At 39.1% G+C, this 24025-nt stretch overlaps 1 protein-coding gene across 6 annotated transcripts in view; it reads right to left on the bottom strand.

The window, feature by feature from the left end:
- LOC104589227 (6-phosphogluconate dehydrogenase family protein) overlaps nt 1-18919 on the bottom strand; it is a 72969-nt gene extending 54050 nt beyond the window's left edge. For 2 of the 6 annotated variants that reach the window (XM_088901356.1, XM_010247469.3), the window contains exons 1-3: nt 18719-18904; nt 18287-18375; nt 17881-17995 (exon numbers count right to left, since the gene is read on the bottom strand). In XM_088901356.1, coding sequence (XP_088757482.1) covers nt 17881-17995; nt 18287-18375; nt 18719-18829 — 315 coding nt within the window. In that variant the 5' untranslated portion in view covers nt 18830-18904. Of the gene's footprint in view, nt 1-17880; nt 17996-18286; nt 18376-18718 lie in introns of all 6 variants that reach the window. The other 4 variants (XM_088901355.1, XM_088901357.1, XM_010247472.3 and 1 more) reach the window with 4 other exon arrangements.
- Between the last annotated feature and the right edge of the window lie 5106 nt (nt 18920-24025).

Consider the following 24025-nt stretch of genomic DNA (forward strand, 5'->3'; position numbering starts at 1 on the left):
CTGGGCTGAGCACTGGCTGTTCCACGAGAAATTTCAGACTTCTATGATCTGATCTAATGATGAATTTGAGTCCTAATAGGTAGGGGTGAGCATTCGGTAAACCGAAGTAAAAAAATAAAAACCGAAACCGAAATTTAGAAAAACCGAAATTTTTGGTTCAGTTTTCAGTTATTTCGGTTAAAACCGAATTTTAATAATATATACTCTATTATATATTATAACATATAATATAATATTATATATTATAAAATATATATTATGAAATCAAATTTCAGTATACTATATATTAATATATAAATATATAATATATTATATATTATATGTTACATATTATATATTATATATTATATATTACATATAATAATAAAAAGTTCGGTTAATTCGGTTAACCAAAATTCTAATTCTAAAAGCCAAAACCGAAAACCGAATTAACTGAACCAATTTAACCAAAAACCGAAAAAACCGAAACCGAAATTTTCAATTCGGTTTTTCGGTTTTAACCGAATAGTGCTCACCCCTACTAATAGGCAAGAACGCCAACTCTGTACTGCCATCACAATTGCCATTAATTCGTTTTCATAGACTGATTTAACACATGCCTGCATAGACAATGCCTTGCTGAAGTATGCTATGGGCTTTTTCTCTTGCATCAACACAGCCCCGACCCCAACTCCTGAAGCATCACACTCTACCGCAAATTCTTTGGTGAAATCCGGTAACGTCAACACAGCGGATGAAGTGACCACTTGCTTAAGAGAATCAAATGCTAATTTGGCCCGAGTGTTCCAGACAAATGCATCTTTCTTCAATAGTTGTGTTGGGTTCAGCAATCAATCCATACCCTTTTATGAATCTACGGTAATATCTGGAGAGGCCCAAAAAAACCCCTTAATTCTTTGATATTCTTGGGTATGGGTCACTGTAATATGCATCTGATTTTGTCTGGATCAGCTGAAACACTACCATTTTCAACCACATGACCTAGGTAGTGAACCCTAGTTTGACCAAACTCGCACTTAAATCGTTTGGCAAAAAGCTGGTGCTGTTGGAGAATTTCTAGTGTTGTCCGCAAATGTTTCAAGTGTTGTGGCCAGTCAGGGCTATATACTAGAATGCCATCAGGAGAAGATCAAGACTGCAATCAGTCTTGAACCCTAATAGATTTTAGGTTAAGAAAAGCAGAAGAAAAGTGAAAGGAAGGAGAAGGAAGAGAAGAGAAACAGGAGAACACAAGGGTTTGAAAGGAGGGACAGATTCTAATACATCTGCCGCCGCCACTCTCTTAGTATTTATAGGTTATGTTCAGTACATAGAGAAAATGACAGATCTGCCCTTAGTACTTACATGACAAATAAAGTAAATAAAAACTGAAATAACAAACTGACCCCAACTGACACTACTATGACTGAAACAAATAATTACACATGCTGTCCTACAAACACAGTGGGGACCACTGCTGTGGGGCCCACATCAGTGTTCTCTACATCATCGAAGAAAACAAGTATGAATTTGTGAAGATAGGGTCTAAAGACATCGTTCGTGACTAGAAACTCAAAATGCCCATCTTGAGTTTGAAAGGCTGTCTTTGGATATATCAGTTGGATGTACTCTGATTTGATGATGTCCTGCACGTAGGTCAACTTGGAGAATATGGATACATGCCTTAACTCGTCTAAGAATTCGTCTATTACCGGGATAGGGAATTTGTCACGGACTGTGATTTTGCTAAGTGCGCGGTAGTCAATGCAGAAACGCCACGATCCGTCCTTTGTTGTGTAGCCTAGCATTGTGGGCTTGGGCCTGTTTATGTTATGTCATGACACTTACTTGTGTAACTTCCTTCCTAGGCTAAATGGGCCTGGGCTTACTTTGTTTTTTATGTTTTCTTACTGCCTACTAATCAGGGGCAGATTTGTCATTGTATCTCTTTCTTATTGCCCTAGTATAAAAGCTGTCTTGGAGGGCTGGAGAAGGTGTGCCGCCTATTTCTTGTATTTTTCTCTTCTTCTATAGAACTGAAAACAAACATGGTATCAGAGCATTGATACTATCTTCTTCACTGATTCAAAATTTTATACACTGTTCTTCTATTCTTTTTTTTTCTAATTTTCTTTACTTAGGGTGTTAAAGAAACCCTAGTTCTGCTCGTGGTGCTCTAAACCCAGTTGCTTCCTTGGGTTTTCCCTTGGGAGAAGATCCAAGGGAACCTAGAAGAGGTTTGGTAATGCTCCAATAGGGCAAGACAAGCTGTGAGTAGTCTCTAGACTACCAGAGTAACCTGCAGTAAGCAGGTTAAGATTTTGAACTGCAGGAAGGTGCAGTCCAAGAAGGTTTTCAGATATTTTTGTGGAAATTTTTTATGTTCTATTTAGAGGTGTTTTCTCTGTTGCTACAGTAGTCCGAACCAGTAGAAGAGGAGAAGAAGAAGAAGAAGATGAAAGAACAATCAAACCTAATAGGTTAAACCCTATTAGCCGACCCTTAATATTGATTAGGCTCTAATTAGTAGTATAAAGACTAAACTGCCCCCACTAAAGTATGGGAGAGGAAGTCTCTATAAAGACTGCCACATAAGCACATAACTTAACAGAAGTCAATTGACTAATCTACCCTTATTCAGCTAGCTCTAACACTCCCCTCAAGCTGGAGAATATATGTCATATAATCCCAGCTTGTTACATATATAGTTCACTCTCCCTAAGCTTAAGCCTTTTGTAAACAAATCTGCCCACTGATCACCTGAGCCCACATGTTCTGTGCTTATCTCTCCAGTAAGGACCTTCTCCCTCACAAAGTGGCAATCAATCTCTATGTGCTTTGTTCTCTCATGAAAAACAGGGTTGCATGAGATGTGGAGTGCAGCTTGATTATCATAATACAATTTCATAGGTTTATCCATGGAGAACCCGATTTCTTGTAGGAGATTCCTCAGCCATACTAATTCACATGTAGTGTGTGCCATGGCTCTGTACTCGGCTTCAGCACTGCTTCTAGCCACAACCGTCTGCTTCTTACTCTTCCATGTCACAAGATTTCCTCCAAGAAATGTGCAATAACCTGTAGTAGATCTTCTATCAGACACAGAGCCTGCCCAATCTGCATCTGTATACCCAATTACTTCAAGTTTTCCTCCTGGTTTGTACAATAACCCACGGCCCGGAGCTCCCTTCAGATACCTTACAATTCTAAGAACTGCATCCCAGTGAGGTATACGAGGTTTCTGCATAAATTGGCTCACCACACTGACTGCAAAGGAGATGTCTGGTCTCGTGATAGTCCTCAAATAGTTCATCTTCCCCACTAGCCGTCTATACCTTCCAGGATCATCAAATATTTCCCCTGTATCACTACTCAACTTAACATTTGGTTCCATAGGAGTTTCAGCCGGTTTTGCACCTAACAGTCCTGTTTCATCCAATAGATCAAGAACATATTTTCTTTGGCACAGGTTTACACCTTGTCTTGATCTAGCAACTTCTATACCCAATAAATACTTCAATGTCCCAAGGTCTTTTGTTTGAAAATGATTTTGCAGAAAGACCTTTAGTTTATCGATCCCCAATTTGTCACTATCAGTTATGACATATCATCCACATAGACCACTAATAAAATCTTTCCGGCTTCTGAATCATAGCTGAACACGAGTGGTCAACCTGGCATTGTTTCATTCCAAAATTCTTTACCACTTCACTAAACTTCCCAAACCAAGCACGAGGCGATTGTTTCAACCCATAAATTGCCTTTTTCAGTCTGCACACTTTACCATCCTCCCCCTGAGCAACAAACCCAGGTGGTTGCTCCATATATACTTCCTCCATAAGGTCACCATGAAGGAAGGCATTTTTAATGTCAAGTTGAAATAAGGGCCAATCATACATAACTACCAGAGAAATTAACACACGAACAGAGCCAATCTTAGCCACTGGAGAGAAGGTCTCCATATAGTCTACTCCATACAACTGTGAATAACCTTTAGCAACAAGTATGGCCTTCAGACGCTCCACACTACCATCTGGCAAGTATTTAACAGTATACACCCATTTACAACCCACAGCATGCTTACCAGGTGGAAGAGTAGTGAGCTCCCACGTGTGAGTATGCTGAAGGGCAGAGAGTTCCTCCTCCATTGCCTGCCGCCACCCAGGTGAGCTAAGAGCCTCTTGGACATTCTTAGGTATAGAAATAGATGACAATAGTGAAACAAACTGGCGATGTGAGGCGGAAAGGCGAGATACACTGAAACAAAATTGGAAATGGGATGGAGGGTACAACTACGTTTATTTTTTCGTAAAGCAATGGGTAGATCAAGTCCTGAGGGTGCAGGGACAGGAGCAACAACAGGATCCGTAGACAAGGTAGAAGCTGGAGGAGGAGCCGGTGTCTGTCGATGAGTATACGCGTGTCGGATCGGTGGTCGTTCAGTAGGGATCTGCACGGGAGGAGGTGAAGGGTCAATCCAACAGGAACACCCGGAACGGGATCACGGATTGGAAGAGGAAGAGGAAGCAAAGGTGGAGACACAGATACTTCAAGTCCCGAGAAGAAGGGGACAGACTCAAAAAAGGTGACATCAGGACAGACAGCACTTCCGAGTAATGGGATTATAACACTTGTACCCTTTTTGAGTCCGAGAGTAGCCAAGAAAGACACACTTAATGGAGCGTGCATCCAGCTTGTCTATTCTAGGACTCAGATTGTGAACAAAGCACACACAACCAAAGATACGAGGTGTTAATGGAAAGGGAGACAAGGTGGGGAACAAGATAGAGAAGGGAGATCGACCATGAAGAATGAAGGAGGGCATCCGATTAATGAGGAAACACGCAGTAAGTACAACATCACTCCAAAACCGTTTAGGAACACTCATATGATGAAGAATAGACCGAGCAGTTTCAAGGAGATGACGGTTCTTTCGTTCAGCCACCACATTTTGTTGAAGAGTGGATGCACATGAAGTTTGACGAATGATGCCATGTTGTTCCAAATACTATTGAAAGGAAGTAAGAAAGTATTCACGACCATTATCTGAACGAAGAACTTTGATTGGAACACCAAATTGTGTACGTATTTCAGCATGAAATTTTTGAAAAATGGAAAATAATTCACTCCTTTCCTTCATTAAGTAAATCCATGTCATCCTTGAACAATCATCAATAAAAGTGACAAAATACTTGTAACCATTATAAGACTCTATTTTGATCGGGCCCCAAACATCTGAATGAACCAAAGCAAAAGGACTCAACATACGACTTTCAACTCTAGGACTGAAGGGAACACGACGATGTTTCCCATACTGGCACGACTCACACTGTAACGACAACAAATGACTCAAAGACGGAACCAGTATCTTGAGTGCCTTGAGAGATGGATGTCCCAGTCGACAATGCCACTGTAGAGGAGTGAGAGAAGTCTGAAGTGCAACTGACGATCCACCACCGTCAAGGTAATACAATCCACCAGCCTCATGCCCCCCACCAATCTTTTTCCCCGTCTTAAAATCTTGAAAAACACAAAAGGAAGGGAAAAATGTAATAGAGAAATTAAGAGTCTTGGTTAATTTACTAACAGACATAAGATTGAATGGAAATTTGGGGACATATAGAACAGATGATAAAGAGAGAGAGAAGTCGTGTCAACATTACCAACACCGCAAATGGGAGAAGAGGAACCGTTGGCAAGGGTAACAGTTTGAGATGTGGAAGTTTCAGAGAGGGAAGGGAACACACCTGGAGTCCCGGTCATGTGATCAGAGGCTCCGGAGTCGATAATCCAGGGAGAGGGTTTGGATGACAGACAAGCTATACCTGAGTGGGCAAGGGTGGCAGTATGCTATGAAGTAGTCTGGAGGAACCGCTCATACTCATCACGCAGTACACTCACCATCTCCTTCCCGAAAACAGATGTAGATGTGGAAGGAGTTAGATCTGCCTGTTGGTTATCACTAACATCAACCCCACCAACTACAGCATGATTGGCCCATGTAGAAGGAAGGCCATGGAGATCATAAAAGAAATTTATCGAATGTCCGTCCCTGCCACAATGGGTACACTTCCTTGTAGAGTTACTTTTTCCTTTGCCACGACCTCCCCCTGAGTCACGACCACCACCACGGCCAAATACGAAACCACCACGACCTCCTCGGGAGGCATGTTCTCCCCCTTTAGTAGCACGTCCACCTCCTCTGGCTATCACAAATGCTGATCTGTCAGACTGTGTGGGATTCTCTGTAGGTCCCAAAGAAATCCTACGAAGTCGTGCAAACACTTCCTCAAGTGTAGGAAGAGTAGAGCCCCCCTAATATTTGGGCCCTAACTAGTTCATATTCTGATTTCAACCCCACTAAGAACCTAGTGACATCTAATTGTTCCCTCCGTTGTTGCTGAACCTTAACATCTGGAGTGAGGGGATGATAGACATTGAGTTCATTTCTGAAGTTCTTCATACTGGCATAGTACTCTTTTAGGGTTTTATTCCCTTGCTGCAGATCAAAATACTCCTGATAGAGCTGATATACCCTTGTAGTATTATCCTACCCAGAATACAGCTTCTTGGCATGTTCCCATATGTCCTTAGCTGTATCTAAGAACATAAAGTTGGCACTTATTTTGGGTTTCATACTATTCCATAACCATGTCATAATTTGGGCATCTTCCTGTTCCCAATCATCAAACCTTAAAGAGTCAGCTGGTGGTTTATCTTCCTTCACATGCTTCACTTTCCTCATTGCCTTGAGAAAAACTTCTACTGACTTGGCCCATGGAACATAGTTCTCACCATTAAGTTTAATTGAAGTCATCTGTACACCCAGATAGTCAGAGGGAAACACCACACTAGGTTTCTGATCACTACAGCCATCTCCAGTTGTTGCCATGATGCTCTTCCAATGCTGCTTCTAATCTGAATTCCCAGTCACCAACTAAGTACTGCTGTCAGGAGTTTGATGTTCCAGGAACTACAACAGTCCCCAAACACAATGATAGGTACACAAGCTTTTGTTCTTGTTCACACCACTATTGATTTCACAAAACCATGAATCACACTGACATTAATTCAGCATTTACTGACCACATACAAGCCCTCTTACAGCTACTCAACAGAGATTGTGCATCACAAGCACCACCACACAGCCATAGCTGTCACACATGGTGCAGACCTGTCTGACCTTTTTCAGAGGGCACTACAAGTCCAAAGAAAACTCAACTAGTGCCACTGCAATACCCCTTACACCATTCGACCACCTGCAGTAACCCTTACACCATTTGGCCACTGTAAACACAGCCTGTTCTTGGACCTTTTTCCAAGAACCAAGGCAACAAAAACCTAGTTCTCTAGGTTCTGATCAGTCCTCACAGATTTTTGAAGACTTTCAATCCAGAAATATCAACAGCACAAAAAAAAAAGGAGGTAACCAACCTTCTTTTGAGAGCTTCAGTCGACCATTCACTGCTGAAGTTGTTCTCTTGAAAAAAAAAACAGGTTCTACGTAGAGAAAGAGGAACTGAGGTGTTCTCAGACCTAGGCCGAACCTGTGTTCTCCATTGTCAGCCCAGAAAGAAGAAAAAGAAGAGGCCACGAGCAGAAAGGAGCAGGTCACGAATCTGTGAGGAGATTAGAGGGCAACGTCCTGCTCTGATACCATGTTTTCTCTGTTGCTACAGTAGTCCGAACCAGTAGAAGAGGAGAAGAAGAAGAAGAAGATGATGATGAAAGAACAGTCGAACCTAATAGGTTAAACCCTATTAGCCGACCCTTAATATTGATTAGGCTCTAATTAGTAGTATAAAGACTAAACTGCCCCCACTTAAGTATGGGACAGGAAGTCTCTATAAAGACTGCCACATAAGCACATAACTTAACAGAAGTCAATTGACTAATCTACCCTTATTCAGCTAGCTCTAACAAGAGGCTTCAATCAGACTGGGAGTGAAGTATAGGTTGTTGCCCTCTACTTCAAGTTTTTAGAAGCTGAACAGTGCCTGGTTGCAGACCAGGTGATTGTTTTGTGTTGCAGCCCAAGTTCCTCTACTTTTGTCCTACTGTTTTGTGTTGGAGTATTCTCCAGTCTACAGGCCGGTAGTACTGGTTGTTTTCTTCTGTTTTTTGGGTGAAATTTCACACCAGAAACAGTTCATTATGTCCTCAAACTCTAGTGAGGTAACCTCCAAGGAAAGTCAGCCCAAGTGAGAGTTTATTCAACATGGAGAACACTAGTTTCCCAAATCTTGAGATCACTAATGTGAAACTAGATGAATACAACTTCAAGGAGTGGTCGATTTCTGCAAAACTTCACATCACAAGCTGTGGTTTACTAGGGTACATAGATGGACAAGTCAAAGAACCTAAGAAGGAAGAACCTACATTTGGAACTTGGACAAAAAAATGCACTTGTTATGATAAAGATTGCTAGGACAGTCCAACATTACCCTACAGCTCATAAGATTTGGGAGAAATTATCTATCACCTATGGGCAAAGGAAAAATAATGCAAGAATTTTTAGACTGACACAAGACATTGCAGCCTTGACTCAAGGAAGTTTATCGGTTGCAACCTACATTTCTACACTTGAGGGGCTTTGGAAAGAGCTTGATCATCTTGTTCTTAATTGGAAGAATTCTGAGGACCAAGAAATGCACCAAAAGCAAACTGAGGAAATGAGAGTGTTCAAATTTCTTGCTGGACTCAACTCTTTTTATGAGAGCATCAGTTCTCAGAACTTGGGGAGAGATGAACTTCCCTCTTTGCAGCATGCTTACTACTTAATTAGAAATGAGGAGATCCGGAGAAAATAAATGAAGGTAGAAGCCCCTCCACAGCTGGGTGAACATTCAGCCCTTGTTTCAGCCACACAAAAAGGAGGGAAAGGGGAAGATAAAAGAAACCTGTAGTGCTCTCACTGTGGGGGAGAAAGACATACCAAAGATACTTGTTGGATCTTGCATCCTCACCTTAAACCAGCAGCTCTTAAGAAGGAAAAAAAGCTGAATAAAGGTCCAGGACCTTATGGACATGTGACAAGTTCAAATCTGGTGGATGGAGTGCAAAAGCCTATCACCTTGAGTGCTTCTTCGTGTGTGGGACAGACCACTACTTCCCCAAGTACCTGAATTTACAGCAGCAGAGGTAGACATTCTAAATCGGGCTATGGTTCGACTTGGATAAATGAGACAAGAAACTGATTGTTTTTCTGATATAGATTCAGTAGAAAAAGAAGTGAAAAGAAGGTCACGAACAGAAGAAAAGAGAGAAGAGAAGAAGAGAAGAAGAGAAGAAGAGAAGAAGAAAGAGAGAAAGAAAGGGTGTGGTTCAATGATTATGCCACCCCATCAGATTAGTATTTATAGTTTGCATCTTAACTGTAGTGGAGTTACATAAATACCCCTGAAATAAATATAAAGTAATATATCTAGCCTAACTACCATAACTACCATGCAATAAATATATAAAAATATTAGTGGGACCACACACACTAACAACTAACAACTATCACTACAGCTCAATTGAAACAATCCACTATTCCTTCCTCATCCTATGCCAAGACAGGTATGATTTCTGCCCTTGGTGCTATTCAACATCATCCAAATGACCCTTGGATGATTGACTCGGGTGCCTCTGAACATTTGACAAACAATTCCTCTTATTTTTCATCTTATCATCTTGGTTCTAGGCAAGATACAGTGAGAGTTGCTGATGGTTAAAGGGGATATCCAACTTGGAAAGGATCTTCCTCTTAAATCTGTTTTGCATGTTCCAAACTTTACTGCAAATTTGCTTTTAGTTTCTAAAATCACCAAAGACTTGGATTGTATTGTGACCTTTTTCCCTACACATTGTATTTTCCAGGATCGGTTGACGAGGCAAACGATTAGGAGTGGTCATGAGGCTGGTGGTCTCTACTACCTCAATGAAGATATCAGTTCAGCTCATCAAACTTCAACAAGTCACATTGGGGAATGCAAGGAGTTTAGTGCTACCGTCTATCTTTGGCATGCTAGATGCGTCTTTTACCTTGTTTATTTGTTTCCAGAATTGTTTCAAAATGTGTCAATTGAGAGTCTGTTTTGTGAAGTGTGTCAATTGTCTAAACATTGTAGAACAAGTTATCCCAGCTCTAGTAATGAAGTTAATGCTCCTTTTGATTTGGTTCATTCCAATGTGTGGGGTCCTTCACCCATTACTTCCATCGATGGCTATCGTTACTTTATAACGATAAGTTTCATTGATCACTTTACAAGATGTACTTGGATTTACTTGATGAAAGGAAGAGAGGAAGTACCTAGAATCACCATGGTTTTCTATAAAATAATTAAGACTCAGTTTGGGAAAAAGATTAAACAATTTCGTTCTAATAATGCAAGAGAATACTTCAAGAATTCTCTAAATGTGCTTTTTGAAGATGAGGGAACATTACATTAGTCCTCTTGCAGCTTCACTCCACAATAGAATGGAGTTGTAGAGAGGAAAAATAGACATCTACTGGAAACTGCCCGTGCTCTCTTGTTTCAAAACAAGGTGCCAAAGAAAATCTGGTCTCATGCTGTTCTCACTGCATCTTATCTCATAAACAGGATGCCATCTAGAGTTTTAGGTATGAAGGCTCCTTTTTCTCTTTTGTGTCCAGATCAACCTGCTTTTTCCTTACCCCCAAAGGTCTTTGGTTGTGTGTTTTTCATTCATATCAAGGATCCTAAAAGGACAAAGCTGGATCCAAAGGCAATCTGGGGGGTGTTTTTAAGTTATTCTCCTACACAGAAGGGATACAAGTGTCTTGATCCAATTAATGGGAGGAAGTTCATTACAAAAGACGTTACCTTTCATGAGTCTCAGTCCTTTTTTGACCCTCCTCAGAATCCTCTTCAAGGGGAGACTAATGGGGTGGAAGAGACTTCCTTAGGGGTTAATCCTTTCGTTCCTGCTCCTCCTCTTCCAACTACTCCTGATCTAGTTCCTTCTGAACCTATTGAGTCTACTTGTCCAGTTGATGAAGAAGCCACTACTCCTAACCATTGTGATGAAGAAGCCAAAGAAGCTACTTGTCACGACCCGACTCTTCAAAGACCAAGTCGTGTGGCACTCTTGGCTCCTAGAAAGAGTAAGCCAAACACCCAAAAGATAGCTTCCCAAGCTAAGTGACTTAAAGACAAAGAAATAAGAAAACAAAGGGAAGGAAAGCTTTAAGGCAAGTGGAAAAAGAGAGCTCTTTATGGAAGGTTAAGGCTTTATTGAACTCAAAGCTTATTGGATACAAATGGGGGGGAGGCCACTCCTATTTATAGGGCTCTCCATCTCCTTTGGGGGTGCAATCCTAGCCCTTCATTTACCACCTCCTTATGTGGACCGTTGGATAGCACCTCCTCACCACAACCACATGTTTCCACCTCCTTATTACAACCACACATTCCACCTCCTTTGGTGGAAGCTTCTAGGAATCTCCTAAGAATATCCTCTTTCTAGAATACAAGATATTTACAAGGGAACTCTAGATATTTCTACAAAGAATAGCCTAAGAAGTTCTAGGCATGTGTGGAAGTCTTTGGAAGAGTCCAAAAGCCCCTGGAAAGGCCCTTAGGGAGGGAAGAGATGGGTGTTCCATTACACACTGCTCCTAACCATTGTGATGTAAGTGTTTATCAAATGAAAAGAAAGAGAAACTTGCTAGTTCATGATTGCAACCAATTGGATGCCCCTAAAATCGGTCAAGGTATGGTTCCTCCCACTACATCCACTAGTCTTGATCCTGATCTTCCCATTGCTTTGTGGAAACCAGTTCGATCTTGCAATCTCCATCCTATAAATAGATTTGTCTCGTATTCTCGTTTGTCTCCTACCTATCACTCTTTTGTTTGTGCATTGTCTTCTGTTTCTACTCCTAGGTTTTCAGAGGCTGTTGTTGACCCCAAATGGAAGGAAGTTATGAATGAGGAAATGAGAGCATTATTAAAAGCAAACACTTGCAAGCTAGTGGATCTACCAGATGAGAAGAACACTATGGGGTGTAAGTGGATTTACACTGATGTGGACACGTTTATTGGGAAGAAGTATCGCCGCCGGCAGCAGTAGTAATTGGGTGTTCTCAGTTCTCATCTTATCTAATTCCATCTAGATAAAGTTCTATCTTATCTATTCAGCATTCTTATCTTATCTGTTTTCAGTAGTAGGATTAGTAGGGAGTCTTATCTATTCAGTGTTCTTATCTTATCTATTCAGTGTTCTTATCTTATCTGTTCAGTAGTATAGATTAGTAGGGAGTCTTCCTAATTAGTAAGGAGTCTTCCTAAAAGTAGGACTCTTATCTCTTGTAATCTCCTATTTAAGGAGCTGATAATATTCAATAAAGGCATCGAAATTCTCAGTCAAGACAGAGTAGAGGAGAGTTGGTGATCTCTTGAACAAATCACCATTAAGGCGCCAAGATAGGTTCCTCAAGAAAAGGGAGGAAAAAGGGAAAACAGGAGGTTTTCCCCATAGACCGACCTGTGATGAGATGCTATTCGCAAGCCTGTAACATACACAATTAAACATAGAGCATATGGCACTATTGAAAGATATAAAGCTAGATTGGTTGCAAAAGGGTTCAGACAAAAGGGAAGGTATTGATTACAAGGAGACTTTTGCTCTAGTTGCCAAATTAAATACAATAAAAGTGTTACTTTCTTTAACAGCAAACTTTTCCTGGGAACTGCATCAATTGGATGTTAAGAATGCCTTCCTAAACTAAAAAGGGCCTTGTATAGGCTCAAACAATCCCCAAGAGCATGGATTGAGAGATTGTGCGGAGCAATGAAGAAATAGGATACAAACATAGTGGTGCAGATCATACATTGTTCTATAAGAAGGATGGTGAAAAGTTGACAACTCTGATTGTCTATGTTGATAATATTGTGGTTACTGGAAATGATGCAAAGGAAATTATGGAATTAAAAGGTTTCTTAGCCTCAAAATTTGAAATCAAGGATCTAGGGCACTTGAGATACTTCTTGGGAATAGAAGTGGCTAGATCCAAGGAAGCGATTTACATCTGTCAAAGAAAGTATGCTCTTGACTTGCTAAAGGAGACCGGGAAATTAGGAATCAGACCTACTAACACTCCCATAGAGCAAAATCATGGATTGCAAAGAGGTGATGAGGAACCTTATCCTAACAAAGAAAGATATCAACGGTTGGTTGGAAAACTGTTGTATCTATCTCTCAGTAGGTTGGATATTGCATATTCAGTCCATGTAGTTAGCCAATTGGCCCAATTCATGCATGCTCCACAAGTCTCACATATGAAAGTAGTAGAGATAATCTTGAGATATCTCAAGTCATGTCCCGAGAAAGGACTACTATTTAAGAAGCATGACAAAATAGAAGTTGAAGCATTCACAGATGCTGATTGGGCTGGTTCCCATGGAGACAGAAGATCTACATCATGACATTGTACCTTTGTGGGTGGAAATCTGGTCACATGGAGAAGCAAGAAATAGGTTGTTGTGGCAAGGTCAAGTGCTGAAGCTGAATACAGAGTCGAATGAATGCCCCCACCCCCAAAGAGAATATTTTATTGTATAGGAAAAAGCTATGTACAATTACATAAATTCCCCTTATTATGTGGGCAGATTACAAGATACTCTAATACATTCTACTAAAATACAATGTGACCCACTAGTACAAGAATAAAATAACAATACAATACAAGCCCTATCTACACTCCCCCTCAAACTGATGTGGGGACAACATCAGTTTGCCCACAAGGAACTCATGGCACACATGAGGCATGGCTTTAGTAAAGATATCAGCAAGTTGGAGCTCAAATGAAATGTGTGGAAGAGTGATTGTCTCCTCAACAAATTGATCACAAATGAAATGACAATCAACCTCAATGTGTTTGTTGTGCTCATGAAAAACTGGGTTAGAAGCAACTTGGATAACACTCTTGTTACCAACATATAATGGTGTAAGAGTTCAAAGGGGAAAGTGAAGTTCCTTCAGAAGACCCCACAACCAAACGATTTTACAACAAGCAGCAGACACTGCCCTATATTCAGCTTCAATAGAGGACTTAGATACTCACATTTCCATGAGAAGAAAGTCACCAAGGAATACCTGTTAGACAGTTTTGTATGCCCTTAGCTTCAATCAGAATGATGTACTTTATGAGTTTATTGTAAATGAATAAAGATACATATTTGATTCATGTTCCCTTGGTATGTTTCTGTGTAATACCCTTAAACTGGACACTTAATGAGACTCGTGTTAGTTTAGAATGTTCACAGCCGGTGGGTCGGTCTGGGGAGACCTATCCTGACAAGGCTGACACTATGGTGCCACCAAGTCGGTTGGGGTGGCCTGTCTCAGCTGCCAGGGTGAGACCCTAGGCATATACAGTGTAGGATTAATTGAATCTTTGAACTGGACCAGATTTCCAGTATTGCCCTGGACCTTGGAGATTGATGGGCAAAACTAGAAAGTTACACCCGACCCCTAGACTCGATTATGATACTGCACTAGGTGTCGGATTGGGCTATCTTTGATGTACCAATCAGTGAGATCCTTAGCGGGGATCAAAACCTGGGTATGTTGGGACAGTCCGAGAATTCATCTGAGTGGGTGATCATAGTGACAGGATCAGCCCCTTTGTCGGACAAAGGTAATGATCGGGGATGCACTCTCACTGATGGAAACCAAGACTGCCGGCAGCCGATTTCAACCGTTGAGATTTGCAAAATATATTTTATATAAGATATAAAAGAATATATATGGTTTCTAAAATGTTTGCAAGAAGGTTTTAATTCCCGGGATCCATATAAGTGGAGAATGCAACACTGTTCCTTACAGCCGAGGGAGAGGTCCTCTCTTGTCGGGCAGTGTATGATCATTATGGGCTGAGAGGTTAAGTGTTAGACCATTGAGGATAACACCTGATGGGCTAATCTTGCATCTGCCCACAGTCCCTGGGTGTTACAAGGTGGCTTGGCCCAGGGACCACTTAGTGTAAGTGTTGGGCCCATAGAGCCCATTTGATGGGTTTCAGGGGGTACACTGTCTTCAGCAGTGCATTCGGCCAGGCCTTGTAACAAAGGCTGGGCTGAACCCATGTGGCTGATGTGTAGATCAATGCTTGGGTCCCACGCCATACAAGGAAGCCCAACTGGGCAGCAATTTGGAAGGTTTTTGATTACATAACCTTAAATGGGCCTTAAACCCATTTCGAACTGGGCTGATTTGATCAGTCATCTAAAGGGGGCGAATTCTGAAGTGGGTCAGCTAAAAGGATTGGGCTTAGACCCTATCCACTCAGAGAGTCCAAGATCTAAATAAGATTTAGATCTGGAAACCTCCTAATTAGATTAGGAGACAGCTGATCTGATCTACAGATAAGATAAGGATTATCCCTTATCACTAAGGGACTTCTAACCCAAATATGATTTGGATTAGCAACTCCTAATCTGATTAGGAGCTGATCCCTTTAAGATTATAAAAGGGGAAGGGGGCGGCAGCCTTGATAAACACAACAACATCAATAACATTCTTCTCTTTAAAAGAAAGAGAGATTGAGAGATTTCCTGCATACTGCGAATTCTCTTCTGCCGCCACCTTCCTGCCATTGCCATTCCTTCAGTTCGATCACCAGTTCTTGGGAGCAATCAAGATTGGATCTTGATTTCAATCTTTTGGGAAAAGATTGATTGGAGCTGTACTCACAAGCCGTCCAGTTGATTCTTGCGAAGGGTCAAGTTCTTTTGAAGAACGTTGCTGATTCTGCTCCATCCTGCACTGCGCCATCTTCAGTGGGAGCAGTCTTTGGATCCTTCGTTGGGCGTGAACACCTCCATTGGGAGATAGTATTTCTCCGTATCAGGTATAATCCTCTCCCACTCCTTTTGGTTCAGATCTGGTTCAGTTTATAGTTCAAGATTGATCCTTGAAAATATGATTTTCTAAATAGGGAATACAATTCCCAGTTGAAGGGAGAGAAAAATTTTTGAAATTCGCCCCTTATTCCGCAATCTTTGGGCGTCCATAGGATGGATCTCTCGGTCCCTTCAATACCCACCACCCTGTTGTAGACTGACATGAATCAGGACACCCTACCCAATTGACATCAAAGTATGCACGGAGATGGATCAAAGATAAAGAAGGGAAAAGCAATCCAAGATAAAGAGTCCCACAAAGATATTGAATAATATGGTGAGCCACAGTGAGATGATGCCTAGCTGCAAATATAAACTAGCATACTTGAACAACATGAGCAATGTCCAGGTGGATCACAATGAGATAAATAAGACTCCCAACTAGCTTATGACACATAATAGGAACTTGTAGGGGCTCACCTTCATCACGAGATAATTTCACATTAAGTTTCCATAGGAGTGTCAACCCACATGGAGTCAATGATGTAAGCTAGTTGAATTAAATTTGTAGTATATTTTCTTTGATTCACAAAATGACCCCTCAAAGAAGATTGCACCTCCAAACCAAAAAAAAAGTCATAGTACCTACATCCTTCATCTTGAAGGTACGTTGGAGCAATAACTTAAGTTGTTGAATTCCTTCAAGATCAAATGCTATGAAAGAATATCATCAACATAGACAAGCAAAATGTTGAGACCACAATCACCATAAGAAAAGTAAAGAGACGAACCATAGAGACTCTAATGATAACCAACTTCTAGAAGAGCATGATGAAAACGCTCAAACCAGGTACAAGGAGCTTGCTTCAATCCATATAGTGGTTTCTTGAGACAACATACCAAATGTTGGTTAGTATAGCATCCAGGTGGAGGTTTCATGTAAACAATTTCCCTTAAGGTACCATGAAGAAATGCATTAGTGACATCCATTTAAAAAACTAACCATTCACAAATAGTAGATAATGCAAGAACTAGGCTGACCGTTATCATTTTGACAATAAGAGCAAAGGTTTCTTCATAATCAACCCCTTACATTCTAGTTTAACAGACGATACCCATTTACTACCAATAGTTGAGCATCATTAGGAGGAAGAAAAACCATCTCCCATGTGTCATTCTCAATCAAGGCACACATCTTAGTATCCATAGATTCCTTCCAATAAGGTATTGGAGGGGTATTCAGAGATGGAAGTGCTGCTAGCCAGCCCTGTTTTCAGGTCCAATTGAGCAAGGAGATTCGGTAAGAGCAGAATTCTTAGCAGCAATTTTTGGGGTGGAAAAAGCCAAAGAAATGGATATTGGTAGGTTGATCATTGAAGGTGACTCAAAGATTGTAGTAGATTGGCTGAGAAAAGGCGAAGGTGTGATTTGGCAACTCAAAAATGAATTCAGGCACTTCAAATTGCTCTGAATATTCAAGCAAGATGGATTAGAAGATCTGCTGACAGCTTGGCAGACAGTCTTGCTAAGCAAGGGGTTCAAAAACAAAATTTGTTTTGGGTGCAATTGTAACACTTATGGGTGGGGCTAGTCTTGTTCTGGACTGTTTTTCACAAGTTCTTGTTGTATTTTCTCTCTCTCTTCTTTAATAATTTTTTGTTCTTTGTGTTGCTGAACAAAAAACATGTTTTGTTCCTATAATTGAAAAAAATAAAGAAAAAAATAAAACAAAACTCCTATGATAAGCATTGTTAGTAGAAGTTCACTGAAGCTAGGGGATATTGACTCCATTATCAGTTGAGTCAAGGGAAGCTTAAGTGATTTTCCCTTTATTAGGAAACAGAATTTAAATTCTCTTAAAAAACAATAATAACCAAAGGAGCATGGAGGAGAAGGAGCAGGATTTCTTTTTTCTCTTTATACAGGAGAAGTACCAGGTGAAACAAAACATTTCTAATCAATAGATGCACAAAAGCAAGGAAAATAAGGGACATGGCAGAATGAGGCTCGGAGTTCTAGAAGACACACAAAATGTAATATTTGAACTCACATGAGATGATGAAGGCAACATTGTGATAACAACATCACTTGCTTCTGCAACTTCAAAAGGCGTCTCTTTGGCAACAACTCCCTTTTCTAGGAATTTTTTCATGGCATCACGGTTTCTGCAAAACCATTCAGACTCCCAACTTTCTTTAACAATAGATAAATGCAAAAGTAAACATATTGTCATCTACGAATTGCATACTAAATCAAAGTTGAAATTTTAAACAATCATGAACAAAATGCTCAGTTCACCTCTAAGTATACAGTTCGACCCCAAGTTAATATGATCAAGAGATTACACTCCAATATTTTTTTCTAACCAAAATTTATAAGCTTTCAATATGGTTCAAAGAAGACCAAATAATCGATTGTAGTTAAAACAATTTGAGGATAGAATATAAACACATTACTTGTCATGGACGGCAACTTTGTATCCGGCATTAACTAGATTATTTGCCATATGAAAACCCATATTTCCAACTCCTATAAATCCAACCCTCTGCGGTTTATCAATGAAAATGAAACTATAAGCAAATTCCTCACAGAAAATAAGATCATACACGCATAACAAATAAAATAAAAGCAATCCCACATAAAAGATCCCAAACTTATCGCTAAAAGAACACATAAACAATGGTCTTGTTTCCAAATATTCAGTCAATAGTTAACATCCCAAAGAACTGATTAAGTGATTATGCATTCATTGAGCTTAACTAGAGCCAATTCCTCCAAAGCCAAATGCAGAAGAAACAAAAACTAAGGCCTGGAGTGTACCATAGTGATTACTTATTAGAACCAGAACAGTAGAACAATGAAAAATGGAAGAACGAAAGAAAGATCACCTCCAACTCGGATGGGACGTTGCAGGAAGAGAGCCTTCGGACAAAAGGTGAAAGAAGTGTCCATTCGCACTTGGAAATAGCTTGGAGGACTCTCCCTCTGCAGGTCGCCATTGATGTCTAGTGCCTAGTGAGTAGACTGGCTTATACTCCGACAAAAAAAAAAGAAGTAAATGAAATCATACTATTCTTTCGGGGTGTATATGTATTTCACTTTTAACACCGTGTGATGAGTACTAATTAATTACTAATTAGGGATAAAGGCCCCCTGTTTTCCGCCAATTTGTCCAATTAACGAAGTTGACGAGATCACTGGCTGAATTCATTTTCTTCTTTACCCTTCTAAATTTTTTGTATTTTTTTAAATTTTTAAAAAGATAAAAAGAGGCAAAACCCATCTTGCATCCGGTGCATGTGCAGAACTGCAGCAGATATTTGTTTCAACGTTTTTTGTGATATATTAATTAATGAAAAGTAAGATGTCTTTTAGCGTGATTGGTTTTCCTATAAAAAAATAAAATAATTGGTTATGATCGGGATTTAACATGCAGCCAATATCGAATGAACCACTTGATCTCTAAAAATATTTTTAAGAAAGTAATAACTAATAACTCATTGTCATGAATTCGTAATCGGTGAGGTAACCGATACGATATAATGCAATATACCCGTTATGGGTCGTATCGTATTGAAAATTTGATCTTTGGTGACTATAAGGGAGAACAAAAAAAACAATAGAGGGACACTTTCCTATCCCAGAAGCTACAAAGGCAGTTATAATTCATTGAATTCATAATGGGTAAGTAATTTAGGGTTTCACCATGTGTCCATGAAAACCTCTTTAGGATGAAGAACCTTTGTCTTTAGAGTTATCACATGAGCACGTTTATAGCTACAACCATTTTGAGAACTCTCTTGTAGTCACGTGTGACGACGTTCATTTGCATAAGCATCTAAGGGTTAATATGCCATATTGCAGATAAACTATCATCATTGTTGTATTAGGCGATGTCTTAGCGTCATCATGTAATGCTTTGTCAAGGGATTTGGCGAATGTAATAGCACATCAACCATTGGCTGCATTGCGATGTTTATTATCATTATTGCAGTGTGCCTCTTCGCAGTTATTTCTTCTAAATGACATCTCTGTTGATAAGGGGATCAACAGGCTCATTGCAAAGCGTCATCGCAGGTCTAATGTGGTTTAGGGAATCATGTGGTCTAGGGGAGCCATGCCCCCCCCCCTCCCCTATTGTCCAGAATTCTCCACTTGGAATACAGTTTTCTATGTAAAGTTCCCCCCTTCCAAACTCCCCACCCCAATGGTTGCCCCCCCCTATGGGCCCATCCATACTTATTCCCCCCTCCCCCATTCCAGTTTAGGTTTTGGCCCCCCTCATAAAAAATTCTCTCTCTGCCCTTGATTTCAACTACTTGTAGTGTGGTTTGTATTAATTTTGGTGAACATAGTCTTCACCGCAAGGTTTGTGGTGGTCACCGTTGCATTATTATGACCCTCATCATAGGTTTTGTGATTGTTATCTACTTACAAATTTAAATATTTATTAATTATTTTTTCATTTTTAAGTTAGTATTTATCTATTAATTATCTTAGAAAATTTATTTAATATAATTATTAAATACAAAAATTAATAATAAGATTAGATGTCTAATAATATTAAAAATAAATAAGCAATTCTTTAGTTACTTCAACCCTAAGCAAATATTCTACATTATTAATAACTATCTTCAAATTTAATTTTATATTAATATAATACTATATGAAGGGATTTGCGGATATGTCAATAAAAAAGTATAAACCATTGAAAGTTATAGTCTATATTTTTTGAATTCTAATATCATAGGCTAGAACAATGAATTGAAAGAAACGATTAGCATAGCATTAATGGTAGAGACGGGAATTTTCTCTTGGGGACCAAGAGATGAAGGAGAACGGAAAATGTAGAACAGGTGATTTTTTTTATAGTGTACCTATGGGAAGTATTGTCCATCTCAAATTCAATCCAAAAGGTTTGGTTTGAACTTCCTCTTAAGATTAGGGTTGAAGAATAAAGTGAACAAATTTATTCCAATTTGAGCCCAACCTAAAAATATGGGCTCAGTTTGGAAAGAGTACAAATACAAATTTGTAGAGTGCAAAACCTTGTATTTTGTATATATTTGCATTGTACATATTTATATTTGTACTCCTTCAAAACTGAGCCATGAGATTTAGTGACAGTAAGCCAGTGACGTTCACAAATGTTTGTCACTATATTTACATATTCAGGAACGATCTATTGTGGGTATTACTAATTGTAGACCTTTTAGTTACGCTCATCAATGAGTGTCACTATGTAACTTAGTACCGTCACTTTATTTTCAGGATTAGTGACTTTTTACCTAGGCAAACCACTAAATTTAAAAATGTTAGTGACATATTATTTAAGCGTCTCAGTTGACCTTGAGAGTGTTATTTAAAACTTTTTTTTTTTGTTATAAACAATCTTTAACCGTCATTATAGCCTATAGGGTAAAACCCTCTTAAACAATTTAGATAAAACTTAAAATTTTCAACTAAGAGTGGAACTTTGAGCGGACCCAACCTAGCCAATAATTTTACATAGGTTAGGCTTAGAATTTTTGTACTTTATTAGGGTGTGGGCCCAAATGTTTGGGCTTTTTTATTTTTTGGGTTGGTTTTGAGCCTAGTTCTTAGGTAGCTTGAACTTGTTACAAACCTGGTCCAACCTTAATTATTATAACCTAAGGCCTAGCCCAACCATATATAGATGCATATATAAGCATATATTTGTATTTATATATAAAAAACATACATTTAATAATGTCAAATTTTAGTGTGGGTTGATTAACTAATTCAAGCTTGACCTGAGCATGAGCCCGGGCCCAACCTGAGTGCATTGAATTTCAATATGGTTGGGCCTAGGTTTGACAAATTGGGCTTGGCCTTGGGCTTGCTCTATGCTTGGGACTTAGGCCCAATACATAGGGTTGGGCCTAGGGTTGAGCTTAAACCCAACCTAGCCACTCTCAACTTGCACCCCTATTTTTCCTCTCACCTTTAACCTGTGTTGTTGAATCATTGAATCACCATCCAATCCTTTGCAAGTAAATCCAAAACCTAGAAATATGGTTAGAAATAGTTGACTTGGTCAAAAAATCATTTAGATTTGAGGCTATGTGGTGCCTCAGGAGGTTGTGAATTAATCATGGCAATCAAATTATATGGGATCCAAGGCAATGCAATTCGTAAAGAAAAGAAACAATCTAGCTAATAACTCAAAGAGTGGAGCAGAGTGCACTTTGGAAACATATTTAAAAAGAAACAAGACATCTTGTGTTCTCTTGACAGAGTTCAAAAAAATCTGGCTAAAAATGGTACCAATAGATCTCAAATTAATCTTGAAGCTGCCTTGCAAAAACAGCTTAATAAGTTGCTTCTCAAGGAAGAGGCCTATTGGGCCCAAAAATCTAGAGTTAACTGGATCAATTTGGGAGATAAGAATAACAAATCCTTCCACTTAACTTCTATAATTAGAAAAGCCATAAATAGAATCACTGTTATAAAAGATGACCAAGGGGAAAAGCTTTAGGATGACATAAGTATATCCAATCACTTCTATGAGGAATTTAAGAAAAGATTCCAATCAGAGGGAACTAGAGGGGCGAATGAGTTCATTGTCAATATTAGTAGGTGTGTCACTAAAGAGCAAAACAAATGTATCATTAGAGAAGTCACTGAATCTGAAAATTTCAAAGCTCTTCAGAGCATTGGGGACTTCAAAGCTGTTGGCCCAGATGGGCTTAATGCTATGTTTTATAAAAAAATCTGGGAAACTGTCAAAGAGTCTTGGGTTGTAAAAGCCTTCTTTCACTCAGGAAAATTATGTCCTATTCTAAATAAAACATTTATTATTCTGATCCCAAAAGTTGATAATCCTAAGTTTGTAAATAACTATAGACCCATAAGCCTTGTAATGTTATTTATAAGGTCATTATTAAGATTTTGGTGAATAGAATCGAGCCTTTCTTGAAAGATTTGATTTTTCCCTCTCAGAGTGCCTTTGTCCCAAATAGGCAAATTAATAACAACATCTTAATTGCCCATGAAATGATGCACACTATGAGGATAAAGAAGGGAAAGAAAAGTATAATGGCCTGTAAAATTGACATGAAAAAAACCTATGATAAAATAGAATGGGATTTCTTAGAGAAAGTTTGAAAAAATTTGGTTTTGATGAAAGATGAATTGGGTGGACTATGAAGTGTGTTAAAACTATTTCTTTCCAGAAATGATTGAAGCATCAAACCCCAAAGCATCTGAGTGATTTGTCCAATAATATGGACCAATAGTTTTAAGCTCTCTTATTTGGACAATTTGTTAAACAGTTTTACCTAAGTCATGGATTGCACTGATACAAAATATTAATCATTTTCCTGGTTGTATTTTTTGGTGAACTTCTTTGTTGATCATTTTCAAGTAATGGATCCAGAGTACATGGCTACAGCTTTTGGATTTAGACGCATTTGATCAAATTTTTACATGTTGACTGTATAATTAAGCAATTTGGAAATACTAATATATATTGAACACATGGCTGCATGTAAATTACACTTGAAATGTAGTTATCTTTCATAATAAATTTTAATAAAAAATTATGTGCAAAGGAATGAATTAGAGGTTTCATTAATTTAAATTAAATGATCAATACCATAAACAAAATCCAATATAAAAAAATACATAAGCAGCGGTTACCTTGGTCTATGCTGGTGGCTATGGTTGCCGCTATAGACCACCTTTTTTTTTGTAATTTCCTGAACCTTTACACTGACGCTCCTGAACCATCACTATAAGTTCTCGGAACTATAGGCATGTATTAGTGACGTTTTAGTTTGAAGCATGGTTTTAAGAAATGATCCGGAAATGGAATCGTTTTGACCACCGGTTTTTAGGTTGATGGTTTGATCGTCCAGTTTAAATGGATGACTCGTTCTAACAAAAAAATTAAAAAATAATAAAAATAAAAAGCGGCTAATAACTAATGAACGGATCGACGGATTGATGATTTGACCACCTGGGTCAAGGGGTCATTGATTAATTCAATGGTTTTTGGCCAAGGACTAGGTTTTAGATAAAACGGAACCAGTTGCTTGGACAGTTCTCGAACCAAATGGTCCAACCATCTGGGTCAATGATGGTTCGAAAACCATGATTTGAAGTGATGGTAAGACCGTCAATATATAAAGGATTTAGTGACAAATTAAAAAAAAAGTCCCTAATATCCATTG

Source organism: Nelumbo nucifera, chromosome 3 (genome assembly GCF_055504915.1).
Source record: "Nelumbo nucifera cultivar China Antique chromosome 3, China Antique-T2T, whole genome shotgun sequence".
Lineage (NCBI taxonomy): Eukaryota > Viridiplantae > Streptophyta > Magnoliopsida > Proteales > Nelumbonaceae > Nelumbo > Nelumbo nucifera.